Genomic DNA, 20,086 nt, shown 5'->3' with positions numbered 1-20,086 from the left:
GCAGTAAACCAACAGCTTGTTAAGTGAATAGAGAGTCTAGTTACTATAGCTGAAGAGACTGTAGGAGCTGGTCTCAGCAGTAAACCAACAGCTTGTTAAGTGAATAGAGATTCTAGTTACTATAGCTGTAGGAGCTGGTCTCAGCAGTAAACCAACAGCTTGTTATGTGAATAGAGATTCTAGTTACTATAGCTGTAGAGACTGTAGGAGCTGGTCTCAGCAGTAAACCAACAGCTTGTTATGTGCATTCTTATCATTCTGAGTTATTGTAGCTATATATAGTCCTTTGGTATTCCATGTATAGCATCTGTGTCGAGACGCTGATCTAGGATCATTTTTGTCTTTTAGATCATAATGAATGAGAGTATTATGGAAAGGGAGGGCCTGATCCTAGATCAGCACTACTACTACTCCTACTACTAGGAACTAGTACTTAATACAGGCCCAGGACATGCATCTGAAGATGTGGATTTAAAGTTTCCCTTTAGGTATGTTACCTTGTATAATGTTCATTTTAAAGGAGGTGGTTAACTTTTTTAAAAGTTTTTTTTACCAAATCTCTGTTTTTGTCGTCATTCTGAACTTTATCCGCAATGTTATATTCCATTTTGTTGGACTCGAGCGATATATTTCCTTGTGCGAGCATGCTTGTGTTTTCTCATTTCTCGTTACCACGACAACGGAAGCAGAAATCACACGGTTGCTCGCTCGAGTTCAACAAAATGGAATATAACGTTGCGGATAATGTTCGGAAATAACACAATTTCACGAACATGCAAAGACTAACATCACTATACTAAAAGCTTTTGCGTTTCTAAAATGACATTTTTTTGGAACTTTTGTTCATGTTTGTCCATGTCCCCTGTACTACAGAATAAACACCGCTGGTTTCGGTTTCTCAAAACCAAGTTATTAAATAGTAAAAAATAAATTCTATAACATACCTTTTACATTAAAAAAAAATGATATTTGGTCAATGAAAAGTGAACCAGTCTTTTAAGTAGGTTAGGTTTCTTGAAGGTAAGAGCATTATGACAAGAGAGGAGGAACCATAGCTTGACTAAAGTGTCTACTGCTGTGAACCATTCATGTAGGTCTCAAATGGCACCCTATTCCCTATGATAGGGCACTACGTTGTATTGTTGCACTGCACTAGACAGGGAAAGGATGTGATTTGAGCCACGTACACTGTCTCTTATGACCCAGGTATGAACATGACGGTGCTTTTCCCTGCCTTTTTCAGCTTCCCTTCTGACTGACACAGCTTTTATTTTTAGACAGAATGACAGAAGACAGAAAGGATGTCAGGGTACAAGAGGAGTAAACACACTCCAGTCTCTCGCTCTCTCTCTGGGTTACTGAGGTCGTAAAGAACTCACACGCCTTATCCTTCCTTTAGATTTCCACATGTATATTTGTTTGATAATAAATGCATTATAAATGTCTCCTTGGGCCGGCTTACATGGCACCAGCCTTGCGCATGGTGTCCCCGGTTCGCCTGCATAGCCCAGTGCGGGCTATTCCACCTCGCCGCACTGGCAGGGCGACCGGGAGCATTCAACCAGGTAGGGTTGGGCAGGCTCGGTGCTCAAGAGCTCCAGTGCGCCTGCACGGTCCGGTCTATCCGGTACCACCTCCACGCACCAGCCCTCCGGTGGCAGCCCCCCGCACCAGGCTGTCTCTCCGTCTCATCCTTACAGGTGCTCCCGCCTGTCCAGCGCTGCCGGAGCCTTCCTCCTCGCCAGCGCTGCCGGAGTCTCCCGCCTGTCCAGCGCTACCGGAGTCAGCGAGGAGCTGCGGGAGCTGCCAGTCTGCATGGAGCAGCCAGAGCTTCCAGTCTGCATGGAGCAGCCAGAGCTGCCAGTCTGCATGGAGCAGCCAGAGCCGCCAGTCTGCATGGAGCAGCCAGAGCCGCCAGTCTGCATGGAGCAGCCAGAGCCGCCAGTCTGCATGGAGCAGCCAGAGCCGCCAGTCTGCATGGAGCAGCCAGAGCCGCCAGTCTGCATGGAGCAGCCAGAGCCGCCAGTCTGCATGGAGCAGCCAGAGCCGCCAGTCTGCATGGAGCAGCCAGAGCCGCCAGTCAGCATGGAGCAGCCAGAGCCGCCAGTCAGCATGGAGCAGCCAGAGCCGCCAGTCAGCCAGGATCTGCCAGAGCCGCCAGTCAGCATGGAGCAGCCAGAGCCGCCAGTCAGCCAGGATCTGCCAGAATCGTCAGCCAGTACGGAGCTACCCCTCTGTCCCGAGCTACCCCTCTGTCCCGAGCTGCCCCTCTGTCCCGAGCTGCCCCTCTGTCCCGAGCTGCCCCTCAGTCCAGTGGGTTCATTTAGAAGGGTCGCCGTGGTTAGGAGGCCATGGAAGCGGACAATGGGGCGGACTAAGACTATGGTGAAGTGGGGGTCACGTCCAGCACCGCGGACAGATGCCCACCCAGACCCTCCCCAATAGGTTTGGGTTTTCCGGCCGGAGACCGCACCTTGGGGGGGGTACTGTCACACCCTGACCATAGTTTGCTTTGTATGTTTCTATGTTTTGTTTGGTCAGGGTGTGATCTGAGTGGGCATTCTATGTTGGATGTCTTCTTTGTCTGTTTCTGTGTTTGGGCCTGATATGGTTCTCAATCAGAGGCAGGTGTTAGTCCTTGTCTCTGATTGGGAGCCATATTTAGGTAGCCTGTTTTGTGTTGGGTTTTGTGGGTGATTGTCTCCTGTGTCAGTGTTTGTTTCGCACGGGACTGTTTCGGGTTTACACGTTTGTTGTTTTTGTAGTTTATTCATGTATAGTTTTCTTATTAAAAACAAACATGAATTTCAACCACGCTGCATTTTGGTCCTCCTCTCCTTCCCAGGAAGAATCCCGTTACAAAAAGTTTGGACACACCTACTCATTCAAAGGTTTTTCTTTCTTTTATTTTACTATTTTCTACATCGTAGAATAATAGTGAAGACATCAAAACTATGAAATAACACATATGGAATCATGTACTGTATACAGTGCCTTGCGAAAGTATTCGACCCCCTTGAACTTTGCGGCCTTTTGCCACATTTCAGGCTTCAAACATAAAGATATAAAACTGTATTTTTTTGTGAAGAATCAACAACAAGTGGGACACAATCATGAAGTGAAACGACATTTATTGGATATTTATAACTTTTTTAACAAATCAAAAACTGAAAAATTGGGCGTGCAAAATTATTCAGCCCCTTTACTTTCAGTGCAGCAAACTCTCTCCAGAAGTTCAGTGAGGATCTCTGAATGATCCAATGTTGACCTAAATGACTAATGATGATAAATACAATCCACCTGTGTGTAATCAAGTCTCCGTATAAATGCACCTGCACTGTGATAGTCTCAGAGGTCCGTTAAAAGCGCAGAGAGCATCATGAAGAACAAGGAACACACCAGGCAGGTCCGAGATACTGTTGTGAAGAGGTTTAAAGCCGGATTTGGATACAAAAAGATTTCCCAAGCTTTAAACATCCCAAGGAGCACTGTGCAAGCGATAATATTGAAATGGAAGGAGTATCAGACCACTGCAAATCTACCAAGACCTGGCCGTCCCTCTAAACTTTCAGCTCATACAAGGAGAAGACTGATCAGAGATGCAGCCAAGAGGCCCATGATCACTCTGGATGAACTGCAGAGATCTACAGCTGAGGTGGGAGACTCTGTCCATAGGACAACAATCAGTCGTATATTGCACAAATCTGGCCTTTATGGAAGAGTGGCAAGAAGAAAGCCATTTCTTAAAGATATCCATAAAAAGTGTTGTTTAAAGTTTGCCACAAGCCACCTGGGAGACACACCAAACATGTGGAAGAAGGTGCTCTGGTCAGATGAAACCAAAATTGAACTTTTTGGCAACAATGCAAAACGTTATGTTTGGCGTAAAAGCAACACAGCTGAACACACCATCCCCACTGTCAAACATGGTGGTGGCAGCATCATGGTTTGGGCCTGCTTTTCTTCAGCAGGGACAGGGAAGATGGTTAAAATTGATGGGAAGATGGATGGAGCCAAATACAGGACCATTCTGGAAGAAAACCTGATGGAGTCTGCAAAAGACCTGAGACTGGGACGGAGATTTGTCTTCCAACAAGACAATGATCCAAAACATAAAGCAAAATCTACAATGGAATGGTTCAAAAATAAACATATCCAGGTGTTAGAATGGCCAAGTCAAAGTCCAGACCTGAATCCAATCGAGAATCTGTGGAAAGAACTGAAAACTGCTGTTCACAAATGCTCTCCATCCAACCTCACTGAGCTCGAGCTGTTTTGCAAGGAGGAATGGGAAAAAATGTCAGTCTCTCGATGTGCAAAACTGATAGAGACATACCCCAAGCGACTTACAGCTGTAATCGCAGCAAAAGGTGGTGCTACAAAGTATTAACTTAAGGGGGCTGAATAATTTTGCACGCCCAATTTTTCAGTTTTTGATTTGTTAAAAAAGTTTGAAATATCCAATAAATGTCGTTCCACTTAATGATTGTGTCCCACTTGTTGTTGATTGTTCACAAAAAAATACAGTTTTATATCTTTATGTTTGAAGCCTGAAATGTGGCAAAAGGTCGGAAAGTTCAAGGGGGCCGAATACTTTCGCAAGGCACTGTATATCAAAGTGAAACAAATCAAAAAATATTTTTGATTCTTCAAAGTTCTTTGCCTTGATGACAGCTTTGCACACTCCTTGAATGGTACTGTATGGGAGAACAAGTGGGGAGTGGGGAGAACAAGTATTTGAGACACTGCTAATTTTCCAGGTTTTCCTACTTACAAAGCATGTCGAGGTCTGTAGGTACACTTCAACTGTGAGAGACAGAATCTAAAACAAAAATCCAGAAAATCACATTGTATGATTTTTAAGTAATTCGTTTGCATTTTATTGCATGACATAAGTATTTGATACATCAGAATTTGGTACAGAAACCTTTGTTTGCAGTTACAGAGATTATACGTTTCCTGTAGTTCTTAACCAGGTTTGCACACACTGCAGCAGGGAATTTGGCCCACTCCTCCATACAGACCTTCTCCAGATCTTTCAGGTTTCGGGGCTATCGCTGGGCAATACGAACTTTCAGCTCCCTCCAAAGATTTTCTATTGGGTTCATGTCTGGAGACTGGCTAGGCCACTCCAGGACCGTGAGATGCTTCTTACGGAGCCACTCCTTAGTTGCCATGGCTGTGTGTTTCGGGTCGTTGTCATGCTGGAAGACCCAGCCACGACCCATCTTCAATGCTCTTACTGAGGGACGGAGGTTGTTGGCCAAAATCTTGCGATACATGGCCCCATCCATCCTCCCCTCAATACGGTATAGTCGTCCTGTCCCCTTTGCAGAAAAGCATCCCATAAAATGATGTTTCCACCTCCATGCTTCACGGTTGGGATGGTGTTCTTGGGGTTGTACTTATCCTTCTTCTTCCTCCAAACAAAGGCGAGTGGAGTTTAGACCAAAAAGCTATATTTTTGTCTCATCAGACCACATGACCTTCTCCCATTCCTCCTCTGGATCATCCAGAGGAGACATCTACATGCTTTGTAAGTAGGAAAACCTGCAAAATCGGCAGTGTATCAAATACTTGTTCTCCCCACTGTATATATATATATATATATAAAATTCATTTGCAGACTAAGAGACAATTTACGCTTGCTTTTGAAAATGTGGTCGGATGCGTCGTAAGGAGGGTGTGACTCAATTGCGGGGCTTCCGGAGGCATGCAGAAGCCAAATTGAGCTCCGTACCGCATCGCCGTGCACCTCTCAAGTGTTGTAACAATACAGAGGGCTCCGTATAGCTCCGCATTCATATGATTGGTTGACGTTAGCTGAGGGCGGGAGGTCCTGAATAAATACAAATACCACTTCCTTGACAACAGCTCTGCGAAGCACAAGAAGTAGAAATGCCCTGACTTCTACAGAAGCCATAACACCATAAATGCTGCACGCCCAATGCAGACGTCGGATTGACCATGCAGCGCCTGGAAAAAAACGAGGTCCTGAAGAGACCAAACGGAAGCAATCAGGATAAAATGGGGAGAAATCTACCTAAATGTGTCCAATAAAAACTCGTTTTCATAGCAAAACATTTTCCTTTGCAAAAAAAATTCTACAGTGTGCACTAATGATGTCAGTGCGCACTACCCGATGTTGAGTTCACTGCTCCGTGTTGTGGTTGGGGAGAATTCACACCTCCATATATCTCTCCTGACATTCAATCCATAAAGATAAATCATTTTAAGAGCTGCTGCTTTCCCAGCCCAGGGGAGCCTATATTGTTTCAAACTCTGATCATATATTATAGACAAAGTAAGTCCGGTGGGTAGAAAACACATTTCCAGGAAACTTTCTTATGTAGGTCTACAACATTGTCCGTTTTAGATATGCCAGACCTTGTTTGCTTCCCAAATCGCAGCCTATTCCCTATATAGTGCACTACTTTTGATCAGATCCCTAATGGCTCTGGTTAAAAGTAGTGCACTACATAGGGAATAGGCTGCCATTTGGTACATATCCTTGTTTGATCCCGACGTCCCAGAAAGGGCTGAGTAATACCTCATGTTGTCGGAGAAGAGGAACAGAATATAAATGACAGAAGGTCCATCAGGGCTTTCAAACTTAAAGACAATTAATTTGACCAGAACATGTCTAATATTGGAAGAATGGGCACTGAAGCTGTAGACTACTGTGTTCTTACAACAAAAACAAAAACTCTAAATAACAGCGGGCTATGCTCTCATCTCTTCCGCTCTCATCTCTTCCACTTTTCCAGAGTAATTTGTTTTTCAAAATAACAAGACCTGTTTCCAATGGGTTACAGAAAGGTTCCCCGAAGGCTGCTTCTTTTATACCCCTGCTAGTCATTATATGGCATGTCACTACACCTGATTGGACATATGTCCCAAATGGTACCTCATTTCCTTTTAAGGGACACTACTTTTGACCAGTGCCCACAGGACCCATAGGACAATGTGTGTGTGTGTGTGTGTGTGTGTGTGTGTGTGTGTGTGTGTGTGTGTGTGTGTGTGTGTGTGTGTGTGTGTGTGTGTGTGTGTGTGTGTGTGTGTGTGTGTGTGTGTGTGTGTGTGTGTGTGTGTGTGTGTGTGTGTGTGTGTGTGCGTGCGTGCGTGATATGTCCAGTCAGGAAAACATCCCATTATTTCCATCATAATTATACAAAAAGGGCACTTTACTTTTGGCCTGGATCTTTTAGGAAGGCTTTATATGCAGGAGATGTTGTGTTGTGTTTAACAGTGGGACTCCAGGTGATGTTGTGTTTTAACAGTGGGGACTCCAGGTGATGTTGTGTTTTAACAGTGGGGACTCCAGGTGATGTTGTGTTTTAACAGTGGGGACTCCAGGTGATGTTGTGTTGTGTTTTAACAGTGGGACTCCAGGTGATGTTGTGTTGTGTTTTAACAGTGGGGACTCCAGGTGATGTTGTGTTGTGTTTTAACAGTGGGGACTCCAGGTGATGTTGTGATTTAACAGTGGGACTCCAGGAGATGTTGTGTAGTGTTTAACAGTGGGGACTCCAGGAGATGTTGTGTTGTGTTTTAACAGTGGGACTCCAGGTGATGTTGTGTAGTGTTTAACAGTGGGGACTCCAGGAGATGTTGTGTTGTGTTTTAACAGTGGGACTCCAGGAGATGTTGTGTTGTGTTTTAACAGTGGGGACTCCAGGAGATGTTGTGTTGTGTTTTAACAGTGGGACACCAGGTGATGTTGTGTTGTGTTTAACAGTGGGGACTCCAGGTGATGTTGTGTTGTGTTTTAACAGTGGGGACTCCAGGAGATGTTGTGTTGTGTTTTAACAGTGGGGACTCCAGGAGATGTTGTGTTGTGTTTTAACAGTGGGACTCCAGGAGATGTTGTGTTGTGTTTTAACAGTGGGACTCCAGGAGATGTTGTGTTGTGTTTTAACAGTGGGACTCCAGGTGATGTTGTGTAGTGTTTAACAGTGGGGACTCCAGGAGATGTTGTGTTGTGTTTTAACAGTGGGACTCCAGGAGATGTTGTGTTGTGTTTTAACAGTGGGACTCCAGGAGATGTTGTGTTGTGTTTTAACAGTGGGACTCCAGGTGATGTTGTGTTGTGTTTAACAGTGGGGACTCCAGGTGATGTTGTGTTGTGTTTTAACAGTGGGACTCCAGGTGATGTTGTTCTTGGGTTAGCTCTCGTTGGGTCACCCATTGGAGGGTAGCTTGCTGGAGTCGTGTTCTTGGGTTAGCTCTCGTTGGGTCACCCATCGGAGGGTAGCTTGCTGGAGTCGTGTTCTTGGGTTAGCTCTTGTTGGGTCATGTACTCTGTTAAGTTTGTACACCGCCAGTTCTGCAGTCTGAATGAGTCTGACATAAGTACATTGGCAGTCACTACAGTGCCTTTGTTAAGACAGTAACCATTTTGTTGCAATATCGTTTGGCATATTTGTTCACATATTAGATCAATTTTAATTTAAACATATTTCTGACAAATACATTAAAATAAAACACATTTCACAAAACATTTCCAAATATGTTGATAAATACATGTGGAAATACGTTGTAAAATAAATTCTTTAAAGGATTTCAGAATGTACTTTAAATACATTTTCTGATGTGTTTAACATGTACTATTTAACTAGGCAAGTCAGTTAAGAACAAATTCTTATTTTACAATGACGGCCGGGGATTCAAACCTGCCGGTTACTTATCCAACGCTCTAACCACTAGGCTACGCTGTCCCCCCCACTTACTTTATGTGATATATACTGAGTGTACAAAGCATTAGGAATACCTTCTTAATATTGAGTTGCACTTCCCCCCTTTTCCCTCAGAACAGCCTCAATTCGTCAGGGGCATTGGACTCTACAAGGTGTCGAAAGCGTTCCACAGGGATGATGGCCCATGTTGACTCCGATGCTTCCCACTGTTGTGTCAAGTTGGCTGGATGTCCTGTGGGTGGTGGACCATTCTTGATAAACATGGGAAACTGTTGAGTGTGAAAAACCCAGCAGCCCCAACAGTTCTTGATACACTCAAACCGGTGTGCTTGGCACCTACTACCATACCCCATTCATTTAAAAAAATACTTTATTTGGACATTTTTATATCATTCACAAATGCATGTTTTTCCCCCGAATGGGTTGGAATTCATGAAGAGAGAAGCTACAACAAAGTAGATAGAGGATTACTCTGTCAGGCCGAGGAGGATTTCTACGGCTTTTAAGTCTAACAAGCAAATTGAAAAAATATATAAAAAAATACATAGAGCAAACAAGCTTCCACTAGCAGGAACTTAGTCACATTCAGCAGAACACTGGCGAGGAGAGGACACCACCTCGTCATAATGAGCAGAGAAAGATCTGAGGAGCCTCATCATTTCTGGCTAAATACTGCCCTCTACTGGCTGGTCTGGCTAAATACTGCACTCTACTGGCTGGATCTGGCTAAATACTGCCCTCTACTGGCTGGTCTGGCTAAATACTGCACTCTACTGGCTGGATCTGGCTAAATACTGCCCTCTACTGGCTGGTCTCTACAGTCTGCCTCAAAACAAGATTGTAAATTGACTGTCAGTGGTTGTGAGTAGCTTTGTTATTGTTGCAGTATTGACAAAGACTATTTATTATATAGACAAGATAGCCGACTTCCTGTAACTGCTATAGTTGTGATTTATCTCACACAATTGCACGGAGTAAATAATTTGTTCAACAACAACAACAAACAACAAAATGAAGGATGGTTTACTTTACAGTTTCAACTAGTTTCACGAGATCTAGAATCAGGTTCACACCAGCACATCAGGAACGTAAAGGTTTACATCATTCAAACAAACAAAAAACGTTGTTACTTTTCGGTCTCTAAGCAACAGTAATGGAGTAGACATTAACTCCACCATTGGTTCGTTTGGCAAATCCTATGGGTAAATGAATGGAGTTTTTTTTGGGGGGGGGGGGGGGTTCGGATAAACACCCAAAATAAGCAGTGTGGTAAACACAGACTTAGGAGATCTTATACCTTTTGTTCTATGAGATCATCTTCATCCGCTAACGTAACGTTTTGTGAATTTTTAAGCATTTGTGTAATTAAAAACAATAACATAAAGGTTTCATAATTCATAAACGTCATGTTAACTGACTGATATTATCTCATAGAATAAAACGTATAAGATATCCTAAGCCTGTGTTTACCTTTTCGCTGTTTATTCCAAAAACCCATTCTTTCCCCGAGAATTTTCCCATAGGAATGGCTGAACGAACCAGTGGTAACTTATTTACGGTTTTTAAGACTACAAACTGGCGAGCTCTATTCCCTGGTATATAAATGCTTGTGAAACACCAGCCAATGGCCTAGGATTAAGGCTCTGTCTATTTCTTAGATTTCGATGCCTATGACAATGTCTCTGACTTTGTGTCGAATGTCTTTATCTAAGTATGAAACCAAAAAAAAAAAAATGTTTTGCAAAAAACATTGAATGGTCATTACTGGGGAAAACAGAGAGATAATAGTCCACTTTCCCACGCCCTGCATCTGTCAGCTCGCCAAGGCCCTGTGAAGCTGCGCATAGACGGTGCGCCTCTGATGCGGTCGAGCGCCTGAAATAGACCTCCGAAGCGTCGCAATGACGTCACCGTGTCACGTCGACTGTCACTTGTGCGCCATTTTGGATTTTTGGAAATGAAATGAAAAAAATCACGGGCATTTCTGTAAAGCCCATATTCACGACTCTAATAACTGTTTCCTTTTTAATAACCTTGTACTGAAATTACAATCCTTACAACTCTAATCACTATCGGAAGACCCCCTCCCCCCTCCCAAAAAAAAGAAGCCAGTTGTGTTGCAGAAAGTGACAATGGCAGGTAAGGTTGACAACTTTGTAGACGGGGGGCCCCCGCATCAGCGCGGCCTAAAAGCATTGCAAGTTTCTTGGCTAACAGGCAACGGAGCAGCTCTGACAATGTGTGCCAAAATGTATACTCCATAGTTAACTAGTTGCTATGTTGAAGTACACATTTAAAGGTGGGAATTAATTCCTCTGTATTTCTATAACATCTGCTCCTATTTTCTGGCTATTTATTCACCTTTATTCAATTTGTGATGTTTTATAGGTGTCGGAGGAGGGAACGATTTCCAATGGTGCTTCTCTCAGGTGAAGGGAGCCATAGACGAAGATGTGGCTGAAGGTAAAGCTCGTTTCCATTTCAACAGATAGATGAACATTTTGAACGTTATTTATTGACCTAATCACGGGTGTTTTGTGCATGCTAACGTTAGCAAGCTAGCAACGTCGCTAATACAGATGGTTGCTAGTTCACTATCTAGCTAGCCAAGTGACTAAGTTGGCAGCATTCAAACCTTGTTAACTCGCTAGCCAGTTATAGCAATGGCTATTTAGGGGAGCTGTCTTGTTAGCTGCAAGTACTATTGTTTTGGCTAGCTAGGTGTAGATGGTTGACCTATGTAGTTATTGCAAGCACATGGTAGGTTAACAACAGTTGTTCTCTCTTCACCAGGCAGAACAAGGTCAGATCTTTGCTAACTACATCTGTCACTAAACATGGGCTTTAACTATATAGTTATATACCTATAGCTGTGAAAACACTGCAAGATCTTGTTAACAACTGTCAGTGTTGGTGTGAAAGAGAATCATGGATACATTGCCCTGCACACCCCTGTTATCTAAGACGGCATTGATTCGGATGTAGCGACACATTGATCTGTTCTGTAAGGCCCGCTATTGGCCGGCAGTGTGAAGGCTGACCGATATGGTGATGCTGGCCCCTCTGGTTTAAAATAAGGGGTGTCTCAGACATTTCGGGGTGCCTTCCTGACTGTACAGTACGATACACACTGTACTGTGCGGGAATCTGTGGAACTAGCTAATCACCTTGGTCTCTCAAAGATGAAAGATGTATGTTTGTCTGTACAGGACTGTCTTTGCTGCACTACTGTGATACTGATTCTGAAGCTATTCGGTTGTGTCGTTTGGGACTGGGACTACTTGTCGTACTGACATTATATTTTGCACCACAATTAATCGTCTGTTTTTGAAGAAAGGGATTGGTCTGTGTATCTGTTATGGACTGGCAGGTGGCACACTGGGCAGGGGCATCCCAGGAGAAAGGGCAGGAGGGATACTGCTGTGCTGCTGTCAGCTGGTCGTTTCCGGCTCCTCTCCTCCTCACTGCTACTTTGTTATAAATAATCAAGTGGCCTTGCTGTGAGATGTGGCACTAAAAGAGACACAGAGAGACAGAGCCCCCAGCATCACAGGGAGAGAGAGCCCCCAGCATCACGGGGAGAGAGAGCTCCCCAGCATCACGGGGAGAGAGAGCCTCCCAGCATCACAGGGAGAGAGAGCATCACAGGGAGAGAGAGAGCCACCTGCCCAGCATCACAGGGAGAGAGAGAGAGCCGCCCAGCATCACAGGGAGAGAGAGAGCCTCCCCAGCATCACGGGGGGAGAGAGAGAGAGAGAGCCCCACCCAGCATCACGGGGAGAGAGAGAGAGAGCCCCACCCAGCATCACGGGGAGAGAGAGAGAGAGCCCCACCCAGCATCATGGGGAGAGGGAGAGAGAGCCCCACCCCAGCATCACGGGGAGAGAGGGAGCCCCCCCAGCATCACGGAGAGAGAGAGCCCCCCCGCAGCATCACGGGGAGAGAGAGAGAGCCCTCACCAGCATCACGGGGAGAGCGAGAGCCTCCTTCCCAGCATCACGGGGAGAGAGAGAGCACCACCCCCCAGCACCACGGGGAGAGAGAGGGAGAGAGAGCGCCCCCAGCATGACTGGGGGGAGAGAGAGAGCCTCATTCCCAGCATCACGGGGAGAGAGAGAGCACCACCCCCCAGCACCATGGGGAGAGAGAGAGCCCTCCCCTCCCAGCATCACGGGGAGCGAGAGAGCACCACCCCCCAGCACCACGGGGAAAGAGAGAGCCCTCCCCCCCAGCACCACGGGGAGAGAGAGAGAGAGAGAGCGCCCCCAGCATGACTGGGGGGAGAGAGAGAGCGCCCCCAGCATGACTGGGGGGAGAGAGAGCGCGCCCCCAGCATGACTGGGGGGAGAGAGAGCGCGCCCCCAGCATGACGGGGAGAGAGCCCGCCCCCAGCACCACGGGGAGAGAGAGGGAGAGAGAGCGCCCCCAGCATGACTGGGGGGAGAGAGAGCGCGCCCTCAGCACCACGGGGAGAGAGAGGGAGAGAGCGCGCCCCCAGCATGACTGGGGGGAGAGAGAGCGCGCCCCCAGCATGACGGGGAGAGAGAGGGAGAGAGCGCGCCCCCAGCATGACTGTGGGGAGAGAGAGCGCGCCCCCAGCATGACGGGGAGAGAGCCCGCCCCCAGCAGCACAGAGGGGCCAGCAGCATCTTTCCTGCCCAGTCATCCATACTGCAGCCTCTCTCTATTCTTCATGAACAAGCCATAAATGTGCATGAACACTGAAACAGAGAGAGAGACTACCTCAACTTGTTCAATAAAGAAACCCCTCATTTTCATTCTCGGGCGAAAGCGTTTTGCTACGTTACGTCCTAATGAATACGACCCCCTTGGCTCTGCATCATCATACTGTCTCAACCAGCACAGAGAGTCAATAGATTTCCCTTGCTGCAGTCTTGCTGTTCAGGCCGTGCTTAGATCTTCCACGGCTGAGTGCATTTCCCCGATGTCAGCTTCATCCTTTAACCAAGGTACAGAGTCCTACTACCTCTTTATAATATGCTACAGGGGCTCTGCACTGCACCTGACCCATTGGCTTCCAGCCCAAGCGGGGGGGGGGGTTGTGTATCTAAGGTGGTTGGGTTGTGAGCATAGAGACATATATATTAGTTATCTGTATGTTAATGTACAACAAAGTACGTCTTGTCAAAGACTCCAGTCACCCAAGTCATAGACTGTGTTCTCTGCTCCCGCACGGCAAGTGGTACCGGAGCACCAAGTCTGGGTCCAAAAGGCCCCTTAACAGCTCCTACCCCCAAGCCATTAGACTGCTGAACAATTAATCAAATCACATTAATTACAATTACATCCAGCCCCCTCACCTCAACCTCCATCTGACCACACCATCTAGTGTGACAGTTGAAGCACTGATCAATGCACTTAGTCAGCTAAGTTAGACTTGTTTTAGCCTTGGTTTCTCTGCTACCGCACAGCAAGCGGTACCGGAGCGCCTAGTCCAGGTCCAAAAGGCTTCTTAACAGCTTCTGTGTGATGTCACGTGAACCCATAAGATGTGATGTCACGTGAACCCATACGATGTGATGTCACGTGAACCCATAAGATGTGATGTCACGTGAACCCATAAGATGTGATGTCACGTGAACCCATAAGATGTGATGTCACGTGAACCCATAAGATGTGATGTCACGTGAACCCATAAGATGTGATGTCACGTGAACCCATAAGATGTGATGTCACGTGAACCCATAAGATGTGATGTCACGTGAACCCATAAGATGTGATGTCACGTGAATCCATAAGATGTGATGTCACGTGAACCCATAAGATGTGATGTCACGTGAACCCATAAGATGTGATGTCACGTGAACCCATAAGATGTGATGTCACGTGAACCCATACGATGTGATGTTTCACCTAATGGCTAGCTAGACAGACATGACTGGAATAGACACTACTGTGTTCACTCAAATGTTATTTGTCTTCATGCTTGGTAAGCAAACGGTGTACAATCGTGGCCAAAAGTTTTGAGAATGACACAAATATTAATTTCCACAAAGTTTGCTGCTACAGTGACTATAGATATTTTTGTCAGATGTTACTATGGAATACTGAAGTATAATTACAAGCATTTCAAAGGTGTCAGGCTTATATTGACAATTACATGAAGTTGATGCAAAGAGTCAATATTGCAGTGTTGACCCTTCTTTTTCAAGACCTCTGCAATCCGCCCTGGCATGCTGTCAATTAACTTCTGGGCCACATCCTGACTGATGGCATACCAATCTTGCATAATCAATGCTTGGAGTTTGTCAGAATTTGTGGGTTTTTGTTTGTCCACCCGCCTCTTGAGGATTGACCACAAGTTCTCAATGGGATTAAGGTCTGGGGAGTTTCCTGGCCATGGACCCCAAAATATCGATGTTTTGTTCCCCGAGCCACTTAGTTATCACCTTTGCCTTATGGCAAGGTGCTCCATCATGCAGGAAAAAGATATTGTTTGTCGCCAAACTGTTCCTGGATGGTTGGGAGAAGTTGCTCTCAAAGGATGTGTTGGTACCGTTCTTTATTCATGGCTGTGTATTTAGGCATAATTATGAGTGAGCCCACTCCCTTGGCTGAGAAGCAACCCCACACATGAATGGTCGAAGGATGCTTTACTGTTGGCATGACACAGGTCTGATGCTAGCGCTCACCTTGCCTTCTCCGGACACGCTTTTTTCCGGATGCCCCAAACAATCGGAAAGGGGATTCATCAGAGAAAATGACTTTACCCCAGTCCTCAGCAGTCCAATCCCTGTACCTTATGCAGAATATCAGTCTGTCCCTGATGTTTTTCCTGGAGATAAGTGGCTTCTTTGCTGCCCTTCTTGACACCAGGCCATCCTCCAAAAGTCTTCGCCTCACTGTGCGTGCAGATGCACTCACACCTGCCTGCTGCCATTCCTGAGCAAGCTCTGTACTGGTGGTGCCCCGATCCCGCAGCTGAATCAACTTTAGGAGACGGTCCTGGCGCTTGCTGGACTTTCTTGGGCGCCCTGAAGCCTTCTTCACAACAATTGAACCGCTCTCCTTGAAGTTCTTGATGATCCGATAAATGGTTGATTTAGGTGCAATCTTACTGGCAGCAATATCTTTGCCTGTGAAGCCCTTTTTGTGCAAAGCAATGATGACTGCATGTGTTTCCTTGCAGGTAACCATGGTTAACAGAGGAAGAACAATGATTCTAAGCACCACCCTCCTTTTGAAGCTAACAGTCTGTTATTCGAACTCAATCAGCATGACCGAATGATCTCCATCCTTGTCCTCGTCAACACTCACACCTGTGTTACCGAGAGAATCACTGACATGTCAGTGACTTGGTACCACTACCAAGTCAATGTGCAAGGGTAATAACATGGCTATATACACAGGGTATCAGTACCAAGTCAATGTGCAGGGGTAATAACATGGCTATATACACAGGGTACCACTACCAAGTCAATGTGCAGGGGTAGAAGTAGACAGTAGCAGCAGCGTATGTGATGAGTCAAACGAGTTAGTGCAAAGTGGGTCAGTGCAGATAGTCCAGGTAGCTGTTTGGTTAACTATTTATCAGTCTTGTGGCTTGGGGGGGTAGAAGATGTTCTGTTGGTCCCAGACTTGGTGCTTCGTTTCTGCTATGTGAATGCAGAGAGAATAGTCAATGACCTGGGGTGGCTGGAGACTTTAACAATGTTCAGGGCCTTTCCTCTGACACCGCCTGGTATAGATGTTCTGTTGGTCCCAGACTTGGTGCATCGTTTCTGCTATGTGAATGCAGAGAGAATAGTCAATGACCTGGGTGGCTGGAGACTTTAACAATGTTTAGGGCCTTTCCTCTGACACCGCCTGGTATAGAGTGCTTGAATAACAGAGAGCACAGTGATGTACTGGGTTGTACTCACTACCCTCTGTGGTTCCTTGCGATCAAATGCCAAGCAGTTGCCATACCAAGCGGTGAGACAGCCGGTCAAGATTTTCTCAATGGTGGCAGTGGTTAGAGCTTTGGACTAGTAACCGGAATGTTGCAAGTTCAAATCCCCGAGCTGACAAGGTACAAATCTGTCGTTCTGCCCCTGAACAGGCAGTTAACCCATTGTTCCTAGGCCGTCATTGAAAATAAGAATTTGTTCTTAACTGACTTGAAAATCACTGAAAATCTGCATACAACCCTAATTACAACCCTAATTGAACCTCTGGCTGTTGGTTGTTTAAAGGCTGTAGTAGGTCATCTTGGTTGGAACCTCTGGCTGTTGGTTGTTTAAAGGCTGTAGTAGGTCATCTTGGTTGGAACTTCTGGCTGTTGGTTGTTTAAAGGCCATCTTGGTTGTAACCTCTGGTTGTTGGTTGTGTTTAGAGCTGTGTTGTGAATACAGTATCTGCTGTAGGGCCATATAAATATAATTTTTTTTTTTTGTGGCCTGATTCCATTTTCTCCATTTTTGGGGGCAACATTTTTGTATGTGTTCCATTCAGAGGATGAATGGGCAAGACAAAAGATGCCTTTGATAGGGGTATGGTAGTAGGTGCCAGGTGCACTGGTTTGTGTCAAGAACTGCAACACTGCTGGGTTTTTCACGCTCAACAGTTTCCCGTGTGTATCAAGAATGGTCCACCACCCAAAGGACATCCAGCCAACTTGACAACTGTGGGAAGCATTGGGCGGCAGGGTAGCCTAGTGGTTAGAGCGTTGGACTAGTAACCAAAAGGTTGCAAGTTCGAATCCCCGAGCTGACAAGGTACAAATCTGTCGTTCTGCCCCTGAACAGGCAGTTAACCCACTAGGCCGTCATTGAAAATAAGAATGTGTTCTTAACTGAAGGTAATAATAAAGGTAAAATAAAAAACTAAAATTGTAGTCAACATGGGCCAGCATCACCGTGGAACACTTTGACACCTTGACGTCCATGCCCACACACTGTGGCTGTTCTGAGGACCAAGGAGGGTGCAACTCAATATTAGGCAGGTGTTCCTAATGTTTTGTATATACACACTGCATTCTGAAAGTATTCAGACCCCTTGACTTTTTACACATTTTGTTACTCCAGAATCAATTTATTCTAAAATTAATTGATTCAATATTTATTTAATCTACACGCACTACTCCTTAATGACAAAGCAATAGCAGGTTTTTAAAAATGTTTGCAAATGTATTCAATATTTTTAAAAATGGATACCTTTTTACCTAAGTATTCAGACCCTTTGTAAATGAGATTTGGATTTGAGCTCAGGTGCATCCTGTTTCCATTGATCATCCTTGATGTTTCTACAACTTCATTGGATTCAACCTGTGGTACATTCAATTGATTGGACATGATTTGGAAAAGGCACACACCTGTCTATATAAGGTCCCACAGTTGACAGTGCATGTCAGAGCAAAAACCAAGCCATTAGGTGGAAGGAATTGTCCATATAGCTCCAAAACAGGGTTGTGTTGAGGCACAGATCTGGGGAAAGGTACCAAAAAAATGTCTGCAGCATTGAAGGTCCACAAGAACACTGTGACCTCCATCTTTCTTAAATGGAAGAAGTTTGGAACCACCAAGACTCTTCCTAGAGCTGGCCGCCCATCCAAACTGATGTATCGGGGTAGAAGGGCCTTGGTCAGGGAGGTGACCAAGAACCCAATGGTCACTCTGAAAGAGCTTCAGAGTACCTCTGTGGAGATGGGAGAACCTTCCAGAAGTACAACCTTCTTTGCAGCAATCCACCAATCAGGCCTTTATGGTAGAGTGGCCAGACGGAAGCCACTCCTCAATAAAAGGCACATGACAGCCTGCTTGGAGTTTGTCAGAAGGCATCTAAAGACTCTCAGACCATGAGAAACAAGCTGCTCTGGTCTGATGAAACCAAGATTGAACTCTCTGGCCTGAATGTCTGGAGGAAACCTGGCACCATCCCTACAGTGAAGCATGGTGGTGGCAGCATCATGCAGTGGGGATGTTTTTCAGCAGCAGGGACTGGGAGACTAGTCAGGATCAAGGGAAAGATGAACATAGCAAAGTACAGAGAGGTCCTTGATGAAAACCTGCTCAGGACCTCAGACTGGTATGAGGGTTAACAGGACAAAGACCGTAAGCACTCAGCCAAGACAATGCAAGTGTGGCTTCGGGACAAGTTTCTGAATGCTCTTAAGTTGCCCAGCCAGAGCCCAGACTTGAACCCGATCGATCGAACACCTCTGGAGACACCTAAAAATAGCTGTACAGCGACGCTCCCCATCAAACCAGACCGATTGATAGGATCTGCAGAGAAGAATGGGAGAAACTCCCCAAATACAGGTGTGCCAAGCTTGTAGCGTCATACCCAAGAACACTCAAGGCTGTAATCACTGCCAAAAGTGCTGCAACAAAGTACTGAGTAAAGGGTCTGAGTACTTATGTAAACGTGATTTTTTTTATTTTTTTTGCATAAATGTCTAAACCTGTTTTCGCTTTGTGATTATGGAGTATTCTGTGTAGATTGATGTCTAAACCTGTTTTCGCTTTGTGATTAAGGAGTATTCTGTGTAGATTGATGTCTAAACCTGTTTTCGCTTTGTGATTATGGAGTATTCTGTGTAGATTGATGTCTAAACTTGTTTTCGCTTTGTGATTATGGAGTATTCTGTGTAGATTGATGTCTAAACCTGTTTTCGCTTTGTGATTATGGAGTATTCTGTGTAGATTGATGTCTAAACTTGTTTTTGCTTTGTGATTAAGGAGTATTCTGTGTAGATTGATGTCTAAACCTGTTTTGGCTTTGTGATTAAGGAGTATTCTGTGTAGATTGATGTCTAAACCTGTTTTCGCTTTGTGATTATGGAGTATTCTGTGTAGATTGATGTCTAAACTTGTTTTCGCTTTGTGATTATGGAGTATTCTGTGTAGATTGATGTCTAAACTTGTTTTCGCTTTGTGATTATGGAGTATTCTGTGTAGATTGATGTCTAAACCTGTTTTCGCTTTGTGATTAAGGAGTATTCTGTGTAGATTGATGTCTAAACTTGTTTTGGCTTTGTGATTATGGAGTATTCTGTGTAGATTGATGTCTAAACCTGTTTTGGCTTTGTGATTAAGGAGTATTCTGTGTAGATTGATGTCTAAACTTGTTTTTGCTTTGTGATTAAGGAGTATTCTGTGTAGATTGATGTCTAAACTTGTTTTCGCTTTGTGATTAAGGAGTATTCTGTGTAGATTGATGTCTAAACTTGTTTTCGCTTTGTGATTATGGAGTATTCTGTGTAGATTGATGTCTAAACTTGTTTTTGCTTTGTGATTATGGAGTATTCTGTGTAGATTGATGTCTAAACTTGTTTTCGCTTTGTGATTAAGGAGTATTCTGTGTAGATTGATGTCTAAACTTGTTTTTGCTTTGTGATTATGGAGTATTCTGTGTAGATTGATGTCTAAACTTGTTTTTGCTTTGTGATT

General features: G+C 45.0%; 1 protein-coding gene across 2 annotated transcripts in view; it reads left to right on the top strand.

Annotated features, from left to right (window-relative positions):
• The first annotated feature begins 10,613 nt into the window (after positions 1-10,613).
• LOC149970061 (serine/threonine-protein phosphatase 2A 55 kDa regulatory subunit B delta isoform) overlaps positions 10,614-20,086 on the top strand; it is a 28,883-nt gene continuing 19,410 nt past the window's right edge. The window contains exons 1-2 of one of the 2 annotated variants that reach the window (XM_090228814.1): positions 10,614-10,835; positions 11,085-11,159. In XM_090228814.1, the coding sequence (XP_090084940.1) occupies positions 10,829-10,835; positions 11,085-11,159 (82 nt within the window). In that variant the 5' untranslated portion in view covers positions 10,614-10,828. Of the gene's footprint in view, positions 10,836-10,877; positions 10,996-11,084; positions 11,160-20,086 lie in introns of those variants that run through there. The other variant, XM_090228813.1, reaches the window with a different exon arrangement.

Source organism: Oncorhynchus mykiss, unplaced genomic scaffold (genome assembly GCF_057628025.1).
Source record: "Oncorhynchus mykiss isolate SJ-2025 unplaced genomic scaffold, ASM5762802v1 scaffold101, whole genome shotgun sequence".
NCBI classification, from domain to species: domain Eukaryota; kingdom Metazoa; phylum Chordata; class Actinopteri; order Salmoniformes; family Salmonidae; genus Oncorhynchus; species Oncorhynchus mykiss.
This window is presented reverse-complemented; position numbering and strand designations above follow the sequence as displayed.